This window comes from Elaeis guineensis, chromosome 15 (genome assembly GCF_000442705.2).
Source record: "Elaeis guineensis isolate ETL-2024a chromosome 15, EG11, whole genome shotgun sequence".
Lineage (NCBI taxonomy): Eukaryota > Viridiplantae > Streptophyta > Magnoliopsida > Arecales > Arecaceae > Elaeis > Elaeis guineensis.
The window spans coordinates 70,673,195-70,693,332 of record NC_026007.2 but is presented as its reverse complement, the minus strand read 5'-3'; the positions used below and the strand labels follow the sequence as shown (position 1 = coordinate 70,693,332).

The following is a 20,138-nucleotide window of genomic DNA, read 5'->3' as shown; positions in this document are numbered from 1 at the left end:
AATATTTTATTTTGATAAAAGAGATCCATAAATAACAGGCTGCACAAGGGGAGGTGGCCCTCTCTCAGATATTCTGAATCTTGATCCTCCAAATGGCCAGTGCCCTGAAGCATAAAAAATATATTTGAAAATTTGTATCTTTTTGGATAAGTACTTTTCAAGCAACATTTAAATAAAAAATAATTTACTCATAATTTTTTATCGAAAGTAACTCCAGATTTTATTACCCATATTTTTTGTTTGTATTATAATGTATTATAATATAATAATTATAATATAATATAATATAATAATATTATTCATACTATTGAAAGTATTTTAGGAATAAATAAATTTTTTTTTTATTGTTGGAAAAATAACTTAACCACTCTTAGGTGGATAAAATTTTCCTCCCACTTTATTGAGAATTATTAGGTGAATTAAATTCATCGTGAAACTACAATGAAACCATCATAGATCGTGTTGCTATTACATTATTAAAAAGAAAAAGAAAACTGGAGTGATTTCATTATAGGTCCATGATGGACGACCTAGTCCACCTAATAATATTTCTATTTTATAAATAAATACTATCTATTAAAACATAATTTATTTATCTAGAGAAGTATGAAACATAGATAAGTTCATTAATGGGAATGTTGACCAACTTTTCAGTGATGTTTATCCATCAAAGAATGGGCTCTTGGTTGTCATAGTAATATAAACAGAAGACTGTAGTTCTCCATGAAAAAAAAAAAAAAAAAAATCATTCGAAAGAAAGAAGCAGTTCTAAATTACATAAAGAAATAGAAACAGTACTTCATTCTATTTCATGATATGAAGCAAGAAACGAGTGGAAATTTCAACATGGTAACCTGAACATTCCATACCATGGCTAATAGTTACTCCTGAAGGCATCCTCTGCCGATGCAGCCAATGCTCTCAATTGATTCAGCTCTGGTAATATAACATTAGCTAAATCTGGCCGATCTTTGCGCCGAAGCTCAGCACACTTCAGAGCTAACCGTGCAAGCTTCACTGTATCATCCATTGGCCAGTCTGGCACATTAGGATCCAATAGCTTGCCCAGCATTCTGTTCTCCCAAAGCGTTGTCGACATTATGTGCAAGCCCCATGGGTGGTCGTGCAGTGATCAGCTGTAGAAGGATGATTCCAAGGGCATAGATATCAGATTTAACGCTGAGCAATCCGGTTGTCTGGTACTCAGGGTCAATGTAACAGAGAGTTCCAGCTGCAGAAGTCATGCAATATTGTGTAGTGGACTGAGCCTGCAGAAGCAGGAGGGAATAAGGCGTGCAAGGCCAACATCTGCATCTTGCTAACAAATTTCTGGTCAAGAAGAATATTGCCAGGCTTGAGATCACGATGAACAAGGGGCTCGGGCTTAGTCTGGTGGAGGAAGAGCAGGCCAGTGGCTATCTCTGCTGCAATCTTGAAACGGAGATGCCAAGAGAGTGGTGGAGTGTTGTTTTTGCAGAAAAGACGGTCTTCAAGGCTGCCATTGGCCATGTGTTCATACCGAGAGATCCGTATTCTGGGCATGCACCCATGAGGAGGACCACATTTGGATGGCGAATGCAGCTCAGAATCTCCACCTGAAGAATTTTGCATATTAGATGCATTTCGGTTCATTTTAAAGTTTCCGGGTGATATAGTAACTAAATAGCTACAAGCAACCTAGGCAATTAAAATAAACACGGCATGCAAAAAGTTGAATTGAACATAATCGCAAACAGGTAACCAAGGAAGGGTGAGTAACTTTAGGAGAGGCAAGCACAAAATACTGCTTTGTTGTCCAAAAAGCAAGGGAGTTGCTATGTCTATAATACTATCCATTTTTGGCACAAACACTGGATAGATTGGCTATTTTGACAAAAGAGCATAGCATTTAATAAGACCACTGACAAGGAAAGATTTAAATTCAATTTCTGAAGACAAGGGATAAGTTTTGTTAGTTGTGGTGAGGAAATCATGGTTGCCCTTGCTTGATAAAACTAATAAGATAATAAATATAGCAGCTTAGAGAAAATCTCTAAAGCGTGTTTGGTTGGGCGGACTTGGGGTCTGCAATCGGAATGGGAATGGATGATTCTCATTTTACCATTTTGGTTGAGAGGAGTTCCATTCCGATTCTGATTTTAGAATGAAATGGGAATGGCCCATCTATCTAAAACTTAATTCCTACTCTCCCTAAGGATTCAAATTTTCATTCCGATTCCAATTCCGACTTCACTCCAGTCACGAACCAAATGCTTTGGGGATTTGGCCATTCCGATTCCGATTCCAATCTGTTCTGATTCCCATTTTGATTCTGATTCCAGTTGCGAACCAAACACCTCATAAGTTAAACTAAAAATCGCTACAACCGATATTTCTACATAGAATCATTAAGGATGGCAATTTTAGAAACATGCATACATGTTACAAGACCAAAATAGATAAAAGTATATCAACAAATTACTTACAGCAGTTGCAACTGTATCTTGCAAGTGGTGCATGGATACCCATATATCTGCTAATATATTGATTTTGCATGTTTCTCTGGATGAGTAGTGAAGTGCACTGACAGCATTTATTTTAATATTACCAATTAATATATTGCCATGATACACCTCAAATAAGCATGAACAATGACACTGAATTTTATGGTTTTATCTATAAAACTCTCAATTATGTTTTAAAGTTATTAAATTGCATTTTAGTCAAGAGACATGAAATAGCAGATGATACGGCAGGCTCCATCATATCCACTACATTGGAGCTGTGTAGGACTGTGATTGGGCTTAGTGTTCCAGATCCAATATCTCCATATCCAGACATGATAATCAAACCAGATAGTGTAGGGTCTAAATAAGTTGGATTCAGTCTAACCAGATCCACTAAGCTGACTAAACCAGACCAAGAAAGTTTTAGAGAACAGGTTTGAAATATGCAATTCTCACCTGACATCTGCCTGAAACTGACCCAACTCAACACGAACTACCAAATAGCCAGATCACGCAAGGTCAGTCTCAGGCCTAGTGTCTCCCACAGCAAGATATGACTATACAATCAAATAGAGTAGGGCCTGAAATGTTGGTTTCAAACTAAGCAGAGCCAACCATGAAAGTTTTAGAAGAATGGGTTTGGTATGTCCAATCAGTGTTACCCAACATGAAATGTCCTGAGATCAACCCAACTCAACAAGAACTAACAAAGAAACAGGTCACATGAATGAAAAAAAGCTATCTCATAGACCATTTGGTTCAGGAATGGGTTACCAATATGGACCCCAAGCAGACATATAGTTGTCCTAGACCTATGTTATGGGAAGGAACATGATATCTATATCTAATGAGTTTCATAGCCTTCATACACCGATTAAACAACTAGAAATGGCACAAATCGAGGTTGAGAAAGAAGACCCAGGATAATATTTTTACTCTGAGCTGATACCAATAGACTTTTATAAAGACTGGATTTCCTTATTTCCTGTTTTTGCTGCATCTTTATTGATGTCGTCTCTTGGTTTCATGCTGCTTTCCATGCCACTTATTCAATCAAGACATTGAAACTCTGATGTCCAATCATATATCAAAAACATTTGAATATTGTGAACTAGGCTATAGAACATTGGATTGGAAAAGACTTGAGAAAAAGAAAATACAGCATGACATTTCTGCATACCTCTTGATGAAATTGTTTCATTCCTTGAGTTGGATCAGATCGAAGAATCTTGATTGCAACAACAGTATGATCAAGGTTACCTTTGTAAACAGGTCCGTATCCTCCCTCCCCAATCATTAAGGCATCTGAAAAATTATCAGTCGCCTTCTGAATCTCTTCAATGGTATATCTCCTATACTGAACATTTGAATTAAAACGATCTGAAAACTTCATTTTGAGCAATATCTTAGGGTTTTGTTCCTTTTCTGCCATAGAAGGTGTCATTTCTCCAGCCAATCTTGGCTCCTCCATTCTCAGGACTCCATCAGCCTTGCCACAATTTGCCTGTATGTGCAAAAGACTACTTTATGTTGGCTGCAGAAAAACAAATTCATAGATGGGAGGCCACAAAAACTTTGTGGAAGGGGGAAAAAGAAGGATGAGCATTTATCAACACAAAATAAAAAATGACATGCAAGTGGTTTCAGCATACATCTGCTAATAATTATAATTTTTAATTTGCTTATATAGAGTGTAAAATGGCACATAGATATGCTAAAAGTTTGTTTGGTCTAACCTCAATGAAAGAAAAATTAATCTCCATATATACAAATCACAAGTATTAAGAAAACATTGCTTCTGTATACCATATGCCTATCATTTACCCCAGCCATGTTGCATTGTCTGAGTTAAGAACACAAATAATTTCACCTACTGTTTTGCATTATATACCTCTTTACAAGTATCTTCTGAATTCAGCACCTCCCCCAGAATAGACTCCAAGTTTGCCAACACAGGCATCAAGAAGTGGGGTGCCAAGCAGTGAGTCCAAGTCCTATTCACACTCAGGAAGCTGAAATAAATGACCTGCTTTGCCCAGTCACACTGACGACCTAACTACACCATGCCCTTATACATAAAAGAGAAGAAAGCGTTGGACACAATAACATATGAGAATGGCTCTAGAAAACAACTTGAGTGTGTGAACCTACAAGCCCTCTAGGGGCACTTGAGATCCTTGTAGGCACTCATACAGCCCTCAAGGACGCATGTAGAGTGTTATAAGGCACTTGTACAAGCTTCAGAATGCAAAGGCCTAGGCAGTCTTAGAAGCCTGTAGGAAATTTGCGCAAATGTCAATCACACATGAGCTGCCTAGAACTTGCACAATCTTATTGGGCATATGTACCAGTGTGAATGTTAAAAATGTTGTACAGGTCTTCAAGGCAATTTTGCAAGCTGTGAGGCTCTTGTATTACATTTAGGGCACTGGTAAAGATCACCAAGGTATTGCACTCATACTACCAGGTGGTAATACAAATTCTACTGTACATGAAACAGTCTCTTGGAACTTCTACATGGTGTGCATTTAGATACAAAGGGGAAACCATAGTTTATCCCCTTCACAGTTTGTATGTTGCAGCACAATAAAATGCATTTTGGTATGAAAGTAACTGATAGATTTAGGGACTGTAATTTGAGGGTTGACAACATAAGTGGTATGTAAGCAAGTATAAGAACTAGTTTTAGTTAGGTTAACTTTCAACTCAGTTAATGCTACACCAACATTGTCCTCAAGCACTTATTTCTTTACAGTAAGGAGTAAGGAAAATTAGAGATGAATAAAGTCTACTAATTAGCTGGACCAAGACATATATATGCATGTAATGCATTTTTAAGAAGAATACTATGAAGTATGAACCTATTGAACATACATGGACAAGAGATGCACCAGAATGATGACTTGAAAAGTTTTAAGGACAAAGATAAGAGCTAGTATACTGAAAGAAGAGTAGGTGCAGCATCACTAAAGGAGTAACTGATAAAAACTTCTAGGATAGCTTCACAAGGATTGAATTTGTGAAAAGGAATCAGCTAAAAAATGGGTGGGGGAGGGGGATGGGTGGGGGGGGGGGGGGTGTGGGAGGCAATAAAACCTGTCAGAAGGAAGAGGCGGGAAAAATGTGAAAAAACTTTCTATTACTGATGAGTAAGCCTCTGTTATGTAGAGCTAATGCTGCCAAAGTTTCATACGGTCTCTCAATTCTCAAATATATGAATTGTCTTGTTGGTCATTATTGTCCAATAGATTAGACACACAATGGTAAACAATCTGCAGAAATATCAGAAAGTTTAAAAATTTAATAACAGAGAAACAATAGAGCATACCACTGAATAGTTATACAGAGAAGTAGATTCCTCCTTCAAGATCCAAGATAAAGGCTCATATCCACTGGGTCCTGAACCACTTGACGAATAGGCACCACTGCTCTTGTTTAACTCCAAGCTTTTCTGTTGCTCATCATGGAAATTGTAGAAACTATATTCACTGCGTGCATTAGACATAAAAGAATGGTGGTCCCCGATATGATGAAATCCCCGAGGAACATAATTGTTTGATTGGTAAGTACTTGTCCTACTTGGGCTGGGACATGAAGCGACACTCTGATATGAAAAGTCAAGATGAGCTCCTGCATGGCTGTCCCTACTGATCTTTTCCCTGATGCTGGCTTCATAGCTCCTTTGAAATGACCCATTATCACGATCATAACCAAACACAGAAGAATGAAACCTGATAAAAGTATAAAACATTTGACATCAGCAAGATGAACGTCACCATAAGAAGGCCTAAAGCATTGGCATTAGGAACAGAAGAAGCCACAACATTCCAAGTTCCCTATAGGGTGATAATAGCAGATATGATCCTTCATAATAGACAAAGAGTACAAGACTTGAGTAACAATGTGAAACAGATAAATGATGTGCATCTCAGTTTAATAGAAATTGTAACTGGCCAAAATATCCGAGAAGAAGCAGATAATGTCTTGTTATCTGGAAATGAAAGTCAACATAGATACCATGTGTATGCTACACCACCTAAAGGTCTATATCAAATTGAAGAGCCCAACAGTGATTATGAGTTCTCTTTATTCAGTAATAGCATTCACCATTGAAAATAATTTTTAACTCTCATTTATTTTGGATTATCACTGATCAGTGCACAATTTTCCAATAATATGAAATAGTCCCTGGTTTCAGTAAGAGGACATTCACCTCTCCAAACTGATTAACTTTATATAGAGAGAATTTGTAGCTAGAAAAGTGTTTATTAGGATTTGTGAAGGCATCACTTATAGGAGTAAGTTCTAGAAAGTAATATAGCAAGTTAAAATGAGGCAACCAACTGGCTCAGTTGGTAAAGTCACTGGATGTTGGCACCAGTGACCTGGGTTCAAATCACACCCACACCCTGATTTTGGTAGGGCTTCCTCCTATCCTTGTCCTCCAAAAAAAGCCAGTGCAAGAAAAAACCTATGACAATTCTGTGATTATAATAACTATTGTTTGAGTCAGTTAATGTTCTTTTAAACCTTTCTGAAAATATAGTGAAGACAAAGTGGGCACTTAACCTTGCAGGTGCTCTATTATGGTCCCTGGCACTCGGTTCACCTGTAAATATTCACATGCATTGGGACAGTCAGCACATATAGAAACAAAAATCAGAGGAATAAAAATACAGATGCAATAAACCAGAGTCAGATAATAGTGAACTATATCAGAATGACAAACTTTTGATCGATTGGAATTGATTTTTGGCAGTGTCAGTTTCAAACTGGCAAGCTGATTGCCATGTTATTGGGCAAGTAGCGGGCCTAGTTGAAGACAGCTTCCCCTTTGATATAACATATACAGAGCAATAGTTTGGTGCTGTCTTAGAAACAATGGTAGGCACGTCTGCTGGCTTAAAAGGTCTGCCACACCATAAATAAAAGTTCAAATCTTCAAGGAATAAATAAAAAGAAATTGTAAAAAGATCTGTAGCAACATCCAATAAAAAGAATGCAGTAAGTTCATGGAATTTTTAACATTGAGAAATTAAGCACCTAATCAATGCATTCCTAGATGATGCTCCCAAAATTAGTTTGTGAATGACCCGGTTTGTGATAAAATCAACAATTGCCTTTGGCACATCAACATCATCCAAAATAACTTCCTTGCACTGCAACTGCATTTACAAAAGATAGACAAACATAAGAATCATAAAAGAACCCAGCTTCTTATGGATTTGGAATGGCCTTTACAGGAAAATTATGTTGATATTTATAATATACTCAATAAGTATATTGTTATTTCTACAATGCAACAACATATCCACTCCATGATCTTTAATAACATGATATCTCCCTCTAAACAGGGACCTTTCAACGAAGTGCACCATCAATATCTAAATGGTCCTATATGAAAATTGTTGCGGTCAAGGTTCGAATGGCTCGGATGGTTGGGTTGACTCCACATCCACATATGTGAGGTATTGTTCGCTGTGGCTCATGACCATCTTTAGGCTTCAGTGGGCCTTGGTCATTTAGAGCCTCACAGTTTTGTTGTTTAAAAGGCACCTCACGGAAGAGAGAAGATTCCAATCCATATAAGTCATACTCCCTCTTGACTCATAATTGATGTGGGACTAAAAAGGCCCTCTCTGCACCACAACAAAAACTAAGCATACGGACAGCTATAATTTGCCAATATTACATATGAAAGGTTGAGGTGTAGACAATATTCTTAACTCTAACCAAAACTATAAAAAAACTAAAGTTTGAACAAAAGTACAAAATTCGAAATCAGATTCTTAGTTACAAAACTGAGTACATATTTGCATATCAAAGTAGATATATATATATATACACACACACACACACATATATATACGTGTATACATATGCATACATATACATATGTATACATATATATATATATATACGTATAGATATGTATACATATGTATACGTATAGATATATATACAAATGTATACATATAGATATATATATACATATATATATATATATACACGTATAGATATGTATACATATGTATACGTATATGTATATATATGTATATACATATGTATATATGTATGTATGTACATATATATACATACATACATATATATACGTATACATACATACATACATACATATATATATATATGTGTGTGTGTGTGTGTGTGCATATACATACATACATACATACATATATATATACGTATACATATATATATATGTGTGTGTGTGTGTGTGTACGTACGTATACATACATACATACATACATATATATATATATGTGTGTGTGTGTGTGTGTGTGTGTGCATATACATACATACATACATACATACATATATATATACGTATACATATATATGTGTGTGTGTGTGTGTGCGTACACACACACACATATATATATATAAGTGTGTGTGTGTGTGTGTGTGTGTGTGTGTTTTCTGCAAAATAAAACCAGAAAGCGGTGGAGCCGGAAGTTTACAGTATCATGGTTCTCTTTCAAAAAACACAACAAATAGTTCAGAGGTATGAAATATAGAGTTACCAAAAGAGCATAGAGGAAAAAATGGTGTGAACCATGTGCAATAAAATTTAAGCAAAATGCAACAAGTGAATGATATTGATTACTAGAAGTGCTTTCCCTATCATTTGTCAGTGAAAAGGCCTTAGTGATTATAAGAAATAAAACTTGTTACTAGTTCTATTAATTTGAAGTATCAAGAATGATTGCTTTGTGTTTCTGTTCTATTTCATAAAACAACTAAAGCCTTGCATCATGGTACAGTCATACTCTTTGAGAGTATAACTTAAAAACTTTAGTCAAAAAAGATGGCCAATTACATACCCCTCTTTTGCTGCAGAAACATTGAAAAGGAAGAAGTATTTCTTTAGTTTGACAGTCCATTTGTTCAACAGAGGCAGATGCAACATCATCGTCTGCTTTCGACATCGAAAACTGCTGTCCAACTGCATATTGAATAAAGATTTACAGAGAATTATTTAATCAGAATAAGGGAAATAATTAAATCTAAACTTCAGGATACAAGGAAAATGTGATCGTTATGATGATCATTAGAAATTAAAAGAGACCTATTTAACGGTAGACACAGATTATCCAAGAGTTTTCCATTTTAAGCAAAAACAAAGCAGTTTACAACTAAGATATCCTAAGAAGCACACACAAGTTCTACCATTCCAACAGAATAATCATATTATCTATGAGTGAACTTCCAACAAGCAGCTTTCTAGTCAGGTTTCTTAGCAGAAAAACACAGATCCAACAAATCAAATCTTCTTCCACCACTGTTCTCTCTTTTCATGGAAATTGCAATCTACACATCCATGGTAAAATGCCTAGCAGATCAGGATAAAGTGTCAGTACCTTTTTCCATTGCACCTTGCAAAGCTTCCTCTATGGGTAGTTGATGCACTAATATTTGTTAAAGCATCAATGAGTATATCTAAGCAATGAAAAATCCCAAGCAAGGTGAAGTAGTTGCCAAAATTACTAAAGTACCCTTTTCTAAGGCAGATTAATTGAAATAAAAACTAACTATAGATATGAGCATGGGATAATACTCTTCAATGTTCCAAATCGTTTGGCCCATTCCAGTGTTTCCATCCAGATTGAGAAATGAAAAATCCTCAGATTTAGCGGAGAAGCTTCAAAAACAGATTGATTATTTGATGAGCAGGATCTTGACAGCATAGTTATTCTTTCAACTGATGACCTTGCTATTAAGATCGTAGATTCTCTAAGTCAATTATTGTAAAAAAATAAAATTATTCTTCTTTATTGGAAATTATAGATTGGCAATAATTCTGAAAAAAAAAAAGCATGGACAAAAAACTATTTCTGGTATACAAAGTGAATGCGTAGACGAATTACAACTACTAAAAAATAAAGAGAGAAGATGAAACAATAGGAAAGAGTAAATTTCGTGAAATATTTTATGTTATTCCAGAAGTAAAACATTTTCAAGCTCCGACTGCACACAAAATCCTTAAAATCAACCCTAAAGAAGTTTCAGAAAAATTTTGCAGGTCAAAAGCAAAGCTACGAGCTTCTTATATGCACTTCCGAGATGACTTCTTGGCTAATTGGTAGCAATATCCTCAGCCGATAAGAACCGTAACATTAAATACATAGATTAAACACATCCAGAGATATATTACTACTACGGCTACTACTGTTAAACCATCATCCTGCATTTATAATAATACCAAAAAAATCAACTTTTAATCTACCTGCCAACTCAAAAAACCGATGAAACACACCGAATGCAATAAAAATCAAATTTTTATCTAACAAAACAAAAGAGGGAGGATAGGGTGACTTGGAGTCTGGGTGCTGGGGAAATTCCGGCGGACATGGAGGAGATAGAAGATCTGCCCCATCGTCAAGATATGATCTGCCGCCCATTTTATGGCGTGCTGGCTATTCCTATCGTCATCGATCGCCACCGCCACCAGCGGCGCCGGGCCGACCTCCTCCACGCCGGCCACTCGGTTGTGCCCTGCAGCTTTCCGCATCGCCAATACCCTCGTCCTCCCTCGCTCTCTTTCCAAAACCTAAATCTAGAGCCCCTTAGCCACCGGATTCGTATTGAATTCGAGGAAGCGAACGAGAAATGGATCCTGCTCCCCTCTGTATTATTCTAGGGATAGGGTTTTCGGGTGAGTGGAGGAAGAAGGGGAAAACTAGGATTAGCTTCGGGGAGGCCATGATCCAGAAAGAAACGAGGTGGATTGCTGCCTCGAATTAGGGTTTCCGGTAATGCGGTTGGGTTCTCGTCGTCGTCGCGACCAGCGACAGGTTGGCGCCTGGCGGGTTGGAGGATGGCGGGAAAAGAGAATGAAATGACGTAAATAGCTAACGACCTTGGAAGTATTCTTCGTGGTTAGACCGATCCGAACCGAGATCAACAAGGAAATGGTCGGTCCAGTGAGAACCGCTGAAGCGGGGGACATCCAAGAATATTTGAGGTAAAAAATTTATATTTTTTTAAATAAATATTTTTAAATAATATTTAGATAAAAAATAATTTATTTATATTTTTTATATATTAAAAAATAGTTTAAAAAATTATTTTTTATATTCTCTTATATTATTAATTTTTTAAATAAGTTACCAAGATCTATTCATATTTCTCATAATATTCTTTATTATATAAATAATATAATATAATAATATATTATATTAGTATATATTATTATATATAATATATATAATATTATTATATATAATAAATAATCTAATATAGTAGAATATTATTACATTATAATACATTAATATATAATAATATATTATATTATTATATATTATGATACTCCTATAATATAGTATAGTATAATATAATATAATATAATATAATATAATATAATATAATATAATATATTATGTTAATAGCTTATATTAGTATAATATAATATATTAATATTTATAATAATATATTATATTATTATAATATATTATATAAATATTATTATATATAATAATATAATATAATATTATTATATTATATTATATTATATTATATTATTATAAAGTTAAGGATATATTAGGAATGAATTAAAAAATTACTTTCTTGATTGATGAGAAGATGATTTAGTCACCCCTTAGGTGAGTAAGATTTTTTTTTATTTTATGGATAAATGCTATCTATGAGAAAGTAATTTATTTATTTTAAAAAATATGAGAATATGAGTAAGTTGGTCAATAAAATATTTGATCAATTTTCTCATAATATTTATGTACAAAAGAATAAATCTTAAGAGTTGACACATGGTTTATAATCATGTGCACTGTAGTGGCTTTTCCATTATCCTTGGATCATTTGTTATTCCATTATAATAGCTAATATATGATGAAATTATTAGCTATTGATCCTTTGAACTTTTCCACCCTAATACTTTTAGGACACGTTCTTTTGTAGATAAATATCATAGAAAAGTTAGCCAATTTTTTTATTGACTAATTTATCTATATTCTTATGCTTTTTTAGATGGATAAACTATTTTTCTATGGACAATATTTATCCTTGAAATGGAGGAAAAGTTTTACCCATCTAAGAAGTGAGCAAGTCATTTTTCCATCAAGCGAAAAAATAATCTATTTATTTTATTTCTAATATACCCTTAATCTTATAATAATATAATATAATATATTATTAATATAATATAATATAATAATATATTATACTATATTATTATATAATAATATTTATATGAATAAATCTTAGCAACTTATCCAGGAAACTAGTAATTCAAAAGAACATGAGTAATAGATTCCCAAACTATTTTTCAATGCATAGAAGAGCATAGGTAGACTATTTTTCTGTCTAAATATTGTTTAGAAAATATCTATCTAAAAAAATATAGATTTCTGGATAAATTTTTTACCTTCAAAGAATGGCCTCTCAAGGTGTTTACAAGACAATGATGCTATTGTAGGGTTGAATCACCAATTTTTATTTTATTTTTTTGATAAAACCACCTAATGTGAATGTGGGTTTTGCAAAACTTCTAATTGTGAAATGGAAAGGCTACATATTTAGAATGCAAATGTTACAATTTTTTGCTAAAAAGAAACGAGAAACTTTTTGATTGATTTTTATTGAACCCTAAAAGAACTGTTATCCAAGTGAAAAGAAGATCACAATGGAGGCATGCCAAGTTGCCAGAGAAAATGAAAGCAATAAAAGCCATTCTGCATTAGTTTGCAAAAAATTATTTGATGCTATCTAACACCATCTCAGACATCCAATACTGTTGATGCCCATCCATGTTATAGCACATAATTAATAACCATTGTAGCATCTATTATTTTATTCAAAATAAATCAATAAAGGCTTTATTAGACCAGCAATAGCTGCTATTTCTGTCGATGGTCAATTTTATTTTTTGATAGAAACAGCAACTTCATTCATTCTAGAAAGCATATACAAAGGAGTCTGATGAGATCAAAACGACCGTTAACGCATGATACAATAGAAGGTTGCAACAGCACCATGTAACCAGTAGATACATTTTAACAACGTGAAAGTTAAGGTGACTAGATGATCAGCAGCATGCGACCAAAAGATTAGTAAACCTGTAACACCGAAACCAGATAATATTAAACCTGCGACCTGTGTATCCGTCTAGAAATTGAACTTCTTACATGTTGTGACCGTAGGCAAGCTTGAATTAGTAGTGTAGTTGTAAGAGTGACAAGGAGCATCTGGCACTAGATAACTGGAACAGCTGTCTTGGCAGTACTTTCCTGGCAAAATATTTTGTTTTCCCCAGCTTAACACCATGATCCAGGTACAGCTATAAATCAATACGGCTTGTATCTGATGGAAATCCTTTCGAAATAAATGATAGCTTTTTTATATTGAAATATCTTGGGTGTTGTTTGTATGATGTTGTGCAGTTGCTAAGTTTCTAACCTCCTTGTGTACAAAGGATATTACATAATCAGGATAGAGACAACGCAGATGACGAGTTAGCACACCCAAAGTGATAACAGCATAGTTGTTCTGGGCTATGAGCACGGGCAAGTAAAATGAAAAGCGCCCTGATGAAACATAGCATATACTTTTCCTGTGATTGTTGATGAGAAACCAGTCAATTCCACTATCAGCATAAGATCTCATTGTATTCCTCGAGATAATGAAATACACATAACTAGCCTAGCTAACCAGAGCTTCGACCACGTTTGTAAATTGAAAGCCAATCACCCCAACAAGTGAATAGACAGTCTCTTCAGTCCTTGCGAATGCAAGGAGACACATAACAAATAGTAAGACTTCAACCTGCAACACATGACAAGAAAAGTTGGTAAAAAACTTCCATTTTTCCACATTTTCTTTTCTTTTTTTTTTTCTTTTTTTCTGTCTTTCTTCTTTTTCCTTGTTCTTTTTCATTTTTGTCCACCTTTTTTGACTTTTTTTTTTTTTTTTTCTGCAAGGACACGGAAAAGAGTTTTGTTGATAGAACAATAGCAACCAGGAGTAAATGATGCTGGCAATATGTATTTCCTGGTATGTATCTTTGTTGGAATAAACCGACCGACCCCCATAAATCGACTGATCTCCAGCGCAGACCGACCGACATCCGATTCTGACCCCACAAATAGACATGACCTTGAAAGCGACTACCGATCGAACATCGACCAAGCAGGCCGACACTACTCTCAATCGACCAATCGAACATACCTCACCGACTCAAGATCGGCAAGCGATCGATATTCGGATACTATAGACAGCAGACTACTTCAACCATCGGTATTTGAGAGTTCTCAACCGACGGTCAACCCCCGACGCATAGTCGGCCAACTCATTCGACATATCTTAACTGTCATTGACGGTTATGCCTCAAATATCACGGTATAATCTGTAAGAATTAATAATCCATCACGAGATTACAGCCCAATGATTCAACACCATAAAATGCGGAACCATATCCGACGATTACAACTATCTTTTCTATAAAAAGGGGTAAGACAATTGTATCGGTAAGCCACTTTCGAGCTGAGCTCTACCACCTTTTTCATTGAAAAATACTGTTGTTCAGTTTTTCTCTCTGACTTAAGCATCGGAGGGTCCCCGATAGAAACAACTCCTGTTAGTGTGGACGTTGTTTTGCAGATTTTCGTTCCCGACGACAGGCGACAAAAAAATTGACCGCAACAGACTGACGCACCAGGTAGGAAAAAAGAAAACTCGCAATGACGAAAACCAGAGCTTAATGGTCAACAGCAGTCGGATCGGCAAGGCACTCTTCCCGTCGAAAAAAGGCTCCTCCCTTGTCTTCGATAGCAGAGCCCAGTTCTCCATGATTCGTGGTCACCACGGACGTCCAGATTGTTACGATCGTGCAGCAAATGAACGTTCTTACAGAAGTGGTCAGAAGCCTTCAGCAGCAGCAGACCCAGTCACCACAACTGTCGATGGAGCAACCGGTGGTGCATTCAGTGCCATCCAGGTACAACCACCGTCATCCACGGCAATCTCCATCTCTTCTTCTAGAGCGGCTGTCTCGGCTCTCTCATCGGGACGAGCAGCGACACTTGCGACGCTCTTGACGCGCCATCCACCGTTCACGGCACCCCTCTCCTTCTCAGTTAGATCGAGCAAGAAAGAAAAAGCGACTGCGAACACTATCTGCTTCCTCCTCTAACTCATCGAGAGGTTCAACCCCTGAAGTTTTTCACCACCAGTGGCTCGAAGACTACGAATGTAAGTTCGAAGAAATCGACCGTCGATTTGCCCAATTACAGATGGACGGTTAGAAATCTTCAAACGATTTTGATTTTTGTATCACCCAACCTTTCTCTCAACATGTCTTGGATGAACTGATCCCGACTCGGTTCAAGATGTCGCACATGGAACCCTATGACGGTTTCACTGACCCAGTTGATCACCTTAAGAGCTACAAGGTTCTCATGACAATCCAAGGGGCAACTGACGCCCTTCTATGCATCGACTTTCTGGCCACACTTCGAAAAGCTGCTCGAGCCTGGTACTCCGGACTTCGATCGGAAAGCATCCACTCTTTCGGGTAGTTGGAACATTTCTTCATGGCCTACTTCAGCATTAGTCGGAGGCCGCCACGAACTTCAGATAGTCTCTTCTCAATCAAATAAGGAGAGATCGAAACACTCTGAGATTTTGTGATCTGATTCAATGCGACCACACTTAAGGTCAGAGACCTCAATGAAGACATGGTCATATCAGTCATGAAAAGAGGTCTGAGGGGGTTGGCATTTACGTATTCATTGGACAAGACTCTCCTTCGGACGTATGCTAAATTCTTGGAGCGCGTGTACAAATACATGCGCACGGATGAAGGAGCCTCTGACCGACGTCAAATCGAAAGCAAAGGTCAGGAGAAAAAGCAGAAGAAGAGTGGGGCTCTGACCAAATCAAGTAGGCTCCCGATTAATAAACGAGCCTCACCCCGACGATGAAGTCCAAGGCCGACGTATAATAGGTATGACTCCTGTACCCCTCTTTTTGCTCCTCGTGCACAGATCCTCATGGAGATCGAAGGGGTGAAATATCTAAGGCACCCTCCATTGATTAAAATAAAGAACCACGATCGAAGGAAGTATTGCTGGTTTCACCCTGACTACGGCTACGACACCGAGCAATGCATTCAGCTCAAGGATGAAATAGAGGCCATGATACGACGAGGCTATCTCAAAAAATATCAGAGGGATCCGCTGACTCAACCTCCAGCCGACTGAGGAAGCTGTAAATAATCAGTCAACTGCGGGAGTTATCAATATGATCTTCGGACAACTGAACTGAGGGATAACTCCCAAAGAAGAGTTGGTGAAATGACAACAACTCAATGTAATAACTTTTCAGAAGAGGATGTTTGGAGAATTCAAACCTCTCATGACGATGCTGTTGTTGTTTCGATAATTAGCTAATAAAAGTATAACGGATATTTTATTCTACTCGAATTCCTTCCGAATGTCACTACTCGGAGAATCTACTGCTTTAGTGTCGACTATATTTTGGTCTTCTTGCAAAAATCAACGTTCCGACTGTGATTTTAAAGCGACATCAAGTATGCAGACTTTCACTGTAAAAACTAGAGGATCGACTATCTCGACACTGAATATACTTCAGCTTTCACTGTAAAAGTCAGAAGATCGACCATCTCGATACCAAATTACTTCAACTTTCACTGTAAAAGTCAGAGGATCGACTATCTTGACACCGACTATATTTTGATTTTCTTATAGAACCGACTTATCGACTTCAACTGGAGGCTAGCATCGGTGACGTAGACTTTCTCCACAAAAGCCGTACTACCCTCATAGTCGGCTCTCCATTGAAGTTGCTCACTAATTTGCTGACTTAGTATCAACTAAGAAAGGCAAAATATCAAGACAACCAAGGTCGAATTGAAACTATATCGACATGGCCACGGCCAGTCGAGAGATATTCGGCTCGCCATCGATTATCAAATAATACGACGTATAAATCTAATCAAGCTTCGGATAATGGATATTTGACTTACCATCGTTATCCTAACTAAATATGTTGAAAACTACACGACCATCAGATTCCACAAAATCTACGAAATGATCGGATCTACGATCTACATTCAGAGATTGTCCTACAAACAGACATTGCAGACTCGACGATACAGAAAAGTATTTCAGAACAAAAGTACTTCTTTCATTATCAAAAAAGAAAGACTACAAAATTGGACTGAAGTCCGATTACATCTTTCATTACAAAAAGAGAAATCAAAAACACCGACTAATCTTCGTCGCAGCCCTTCGATCCACTGAAAAATCGACAGGCCCACCTTGAATCGGCTTCTCCGACAAACTTTATCTTCCAGCTTGGGAAACGATACGACTTGAGTTGAGCTGTGAAGATGGTTGACCGATCACATTGCTCGGCCAACCACATCAACAGCTTGACCCACTCATACAAAAATAGAGAGGATCTCATGCGGACAACGACCACACCCTCCTCGTATAAGAGCTAAAGGAGAGCTTCAGATTTTTGTCCACCGTTGAAGATGATCTTGATCATGTAGCTGAGACGGAGATGTGGGATATACAGTAACGGGTCATTGACCCCACCATCGGTATTAGGAGTGAAAAGCTGTCGATGGTCCGAAGCACAATGCCGCTTCCAAAACCGACCAACAATCAGATCCGAGAATGAGAGAACTTTCGAGCCCGATAGGGAGTCATTGGTCGGAATCTCCAACCAACCACCCTCTGCAGGAATCTCGCCCATTGGAAGAACTGTCAAAGATTCAAGGAAACTTAAAAAAGAAAACGACAAGGAAAGTTTTCACACGAGAGCAACTCTCTGACAGAGCTCTCTCGTCAAAAGAGACAATAGCAAGATAAATACCTGGCTGACAGCGACCCTTTATATAGAGGAACACCCAACGGTCCGGATGAAAATGGCAAGATCGAGACAACGGCGGGTAATGACACGTGGTATCATCCGGACCCATCATCGACCCGACGATTCGACGTGCCTGCATCAGATTAAACTACATCACCTCCATCCGCATGCATAGCTTCGACCCAATGACACCTCGATGTGTGGCGAAAATTTACATGCTAGAATTAAATCGCATGACGTTGGTTCACCTTCTCGATATAACGTCTAGCACTGGCTCACCTTCTGCAAGCAACGCCTGACACTAGATCTTCCTGCTGATACGACAGCTCAAAGACGATAAAGTAGTTGATTGACCATACTCCAAAGAATGTGGAGGCAGAGTCGGAATTCGATATGACAGACAACAACTCTTTTCGTCCAAGGCAACTAACCACGTAGTGATGCACGCGACGACTCACCATTGGATTCAGAAGTGGGGGGGCAACTGTTGGAATAAATCGACTAACCTCAATAAACCGACTGATCTCCAGTACAGACCGACCGACACCCGACTCTGGCCCCACAAACAGACATGATCCTGAAAGCGACTACCGACCGAACATCGATCAAGCAGGCCGACATTACTCTCAACCGACCAACCAAACACACCTCACCGACTCAAGATTGGCAAGCGATCGATGTTCGGACACTACAGACAGCGGACTACTTCGACCATTGGTATTTCAGAGTTCTCAACCGACGATCAACCCCCAACGCATAGTCGGCCGACTCATTCGACATATCATAACTGTCATGGACGGTTATCCCTCAAATATTGCGGCATAATTCATGAAAATTAATAACCCACCATGAGATTACAGCCCAATGATTCTTCGTCATAAAATGCGGGACCATATCCGATGGTTACAACTATCTTTTCTGTAAAAAAAGGTAAGACAACAGCATCGGTAAGGCATTTTCGAGCTGAGCTCTGCCACCTTTCTCATTGAAAAATACTATTGCCCAGTCTCCCTCTCTGACTTAAGCATCAGAGGGTCTCCGTCGGAGATAACTCCGGTCAGTGTAGATGTTATTTTGCAGGTTTTCGTTTCCGACGACGGATGATGAGGAAATTGGCCGCAACAACCTTAAACCATACCAATGTGTGAATGTTGTTTTGCAGGTTTTCATTTTCGATGGTAGGCAATGAGGGAATTGGCCGCAACAATCTTAAACCATACACGTTGGTATGAAACATATCAACCTTGTGGTGTATTATTGCACGCCCCTGTTTAAATGGGCAAACATAACACCTAAGCAATGTGTTAAGAAACAGGGGCTGATTAATGATGACCAGAGAGAAAGCATCCTCCCTCGTACACTGGTGCTGAAAGTAAAAGCATTGAAACAGTTCATTGCTGCAGGCAAAACTATAAAGTGCAATCAGCAATTTTAAGATCTTCATAAAGTGTACTATGCGCCAGGATCATGAATATGGCTGACCTGATACCAAAGAATCCATTGCTCAGTCTGAAAACTTCAATAGATAGAACAATAATAATATTCAGTCATGATACCAAAGATCTTCATGATGAACAGCAGATAGTATTTCAAACATGTACCCTGCGTGAAACCACAGAAGTTAAAAACAACATTCCTTTTTTCTTGTGTGCCTTCTTTTTTTTATTCTCTTTTTTCTGTCTCTTTTTTCTTTTTTTTCTTCTTATTTTCCAATCTTTTTTGTCATGACATCTTTGTTTTTCTCCATTTTTTTGTCGTCTAGATATTTCACTTTCCTTCAGC

General features: G+C 37.4%; 1 protein-coding gene across 1 annotated transcript; it reads right to left on the bottom strand.

Moving 5' to 3' along the window:
- Positions 1-830: 830 nt before the first annotated feature.
- On the bottom strand, positions 831-11,315 carry LOC105058832 (U-box domain-containing protein 52). The gene is given in 12 exon segments (XM_019855062.3): positions 831-1,081; positions 1,083-1,271; positions 1,274-1,314; positions 1,317-1,520; positions 1,523-1,595; positions 3,667-3,990; positions 5,815-6,217; positions 7,056-7,095; positions 7,216-7,397; positions 7,530-7,651; positions 9,329-9,450; positions 10,821-11,315. Coding segments are annotated over 12 exon segments (2,103 nt in total). The 5' UTR covers positions 11,017-11,315; the 3' UTR covers positions 831-874.
- Between the last annotated feature and the right edge of the window lie 8,823 nt (positions 11,316-20,138).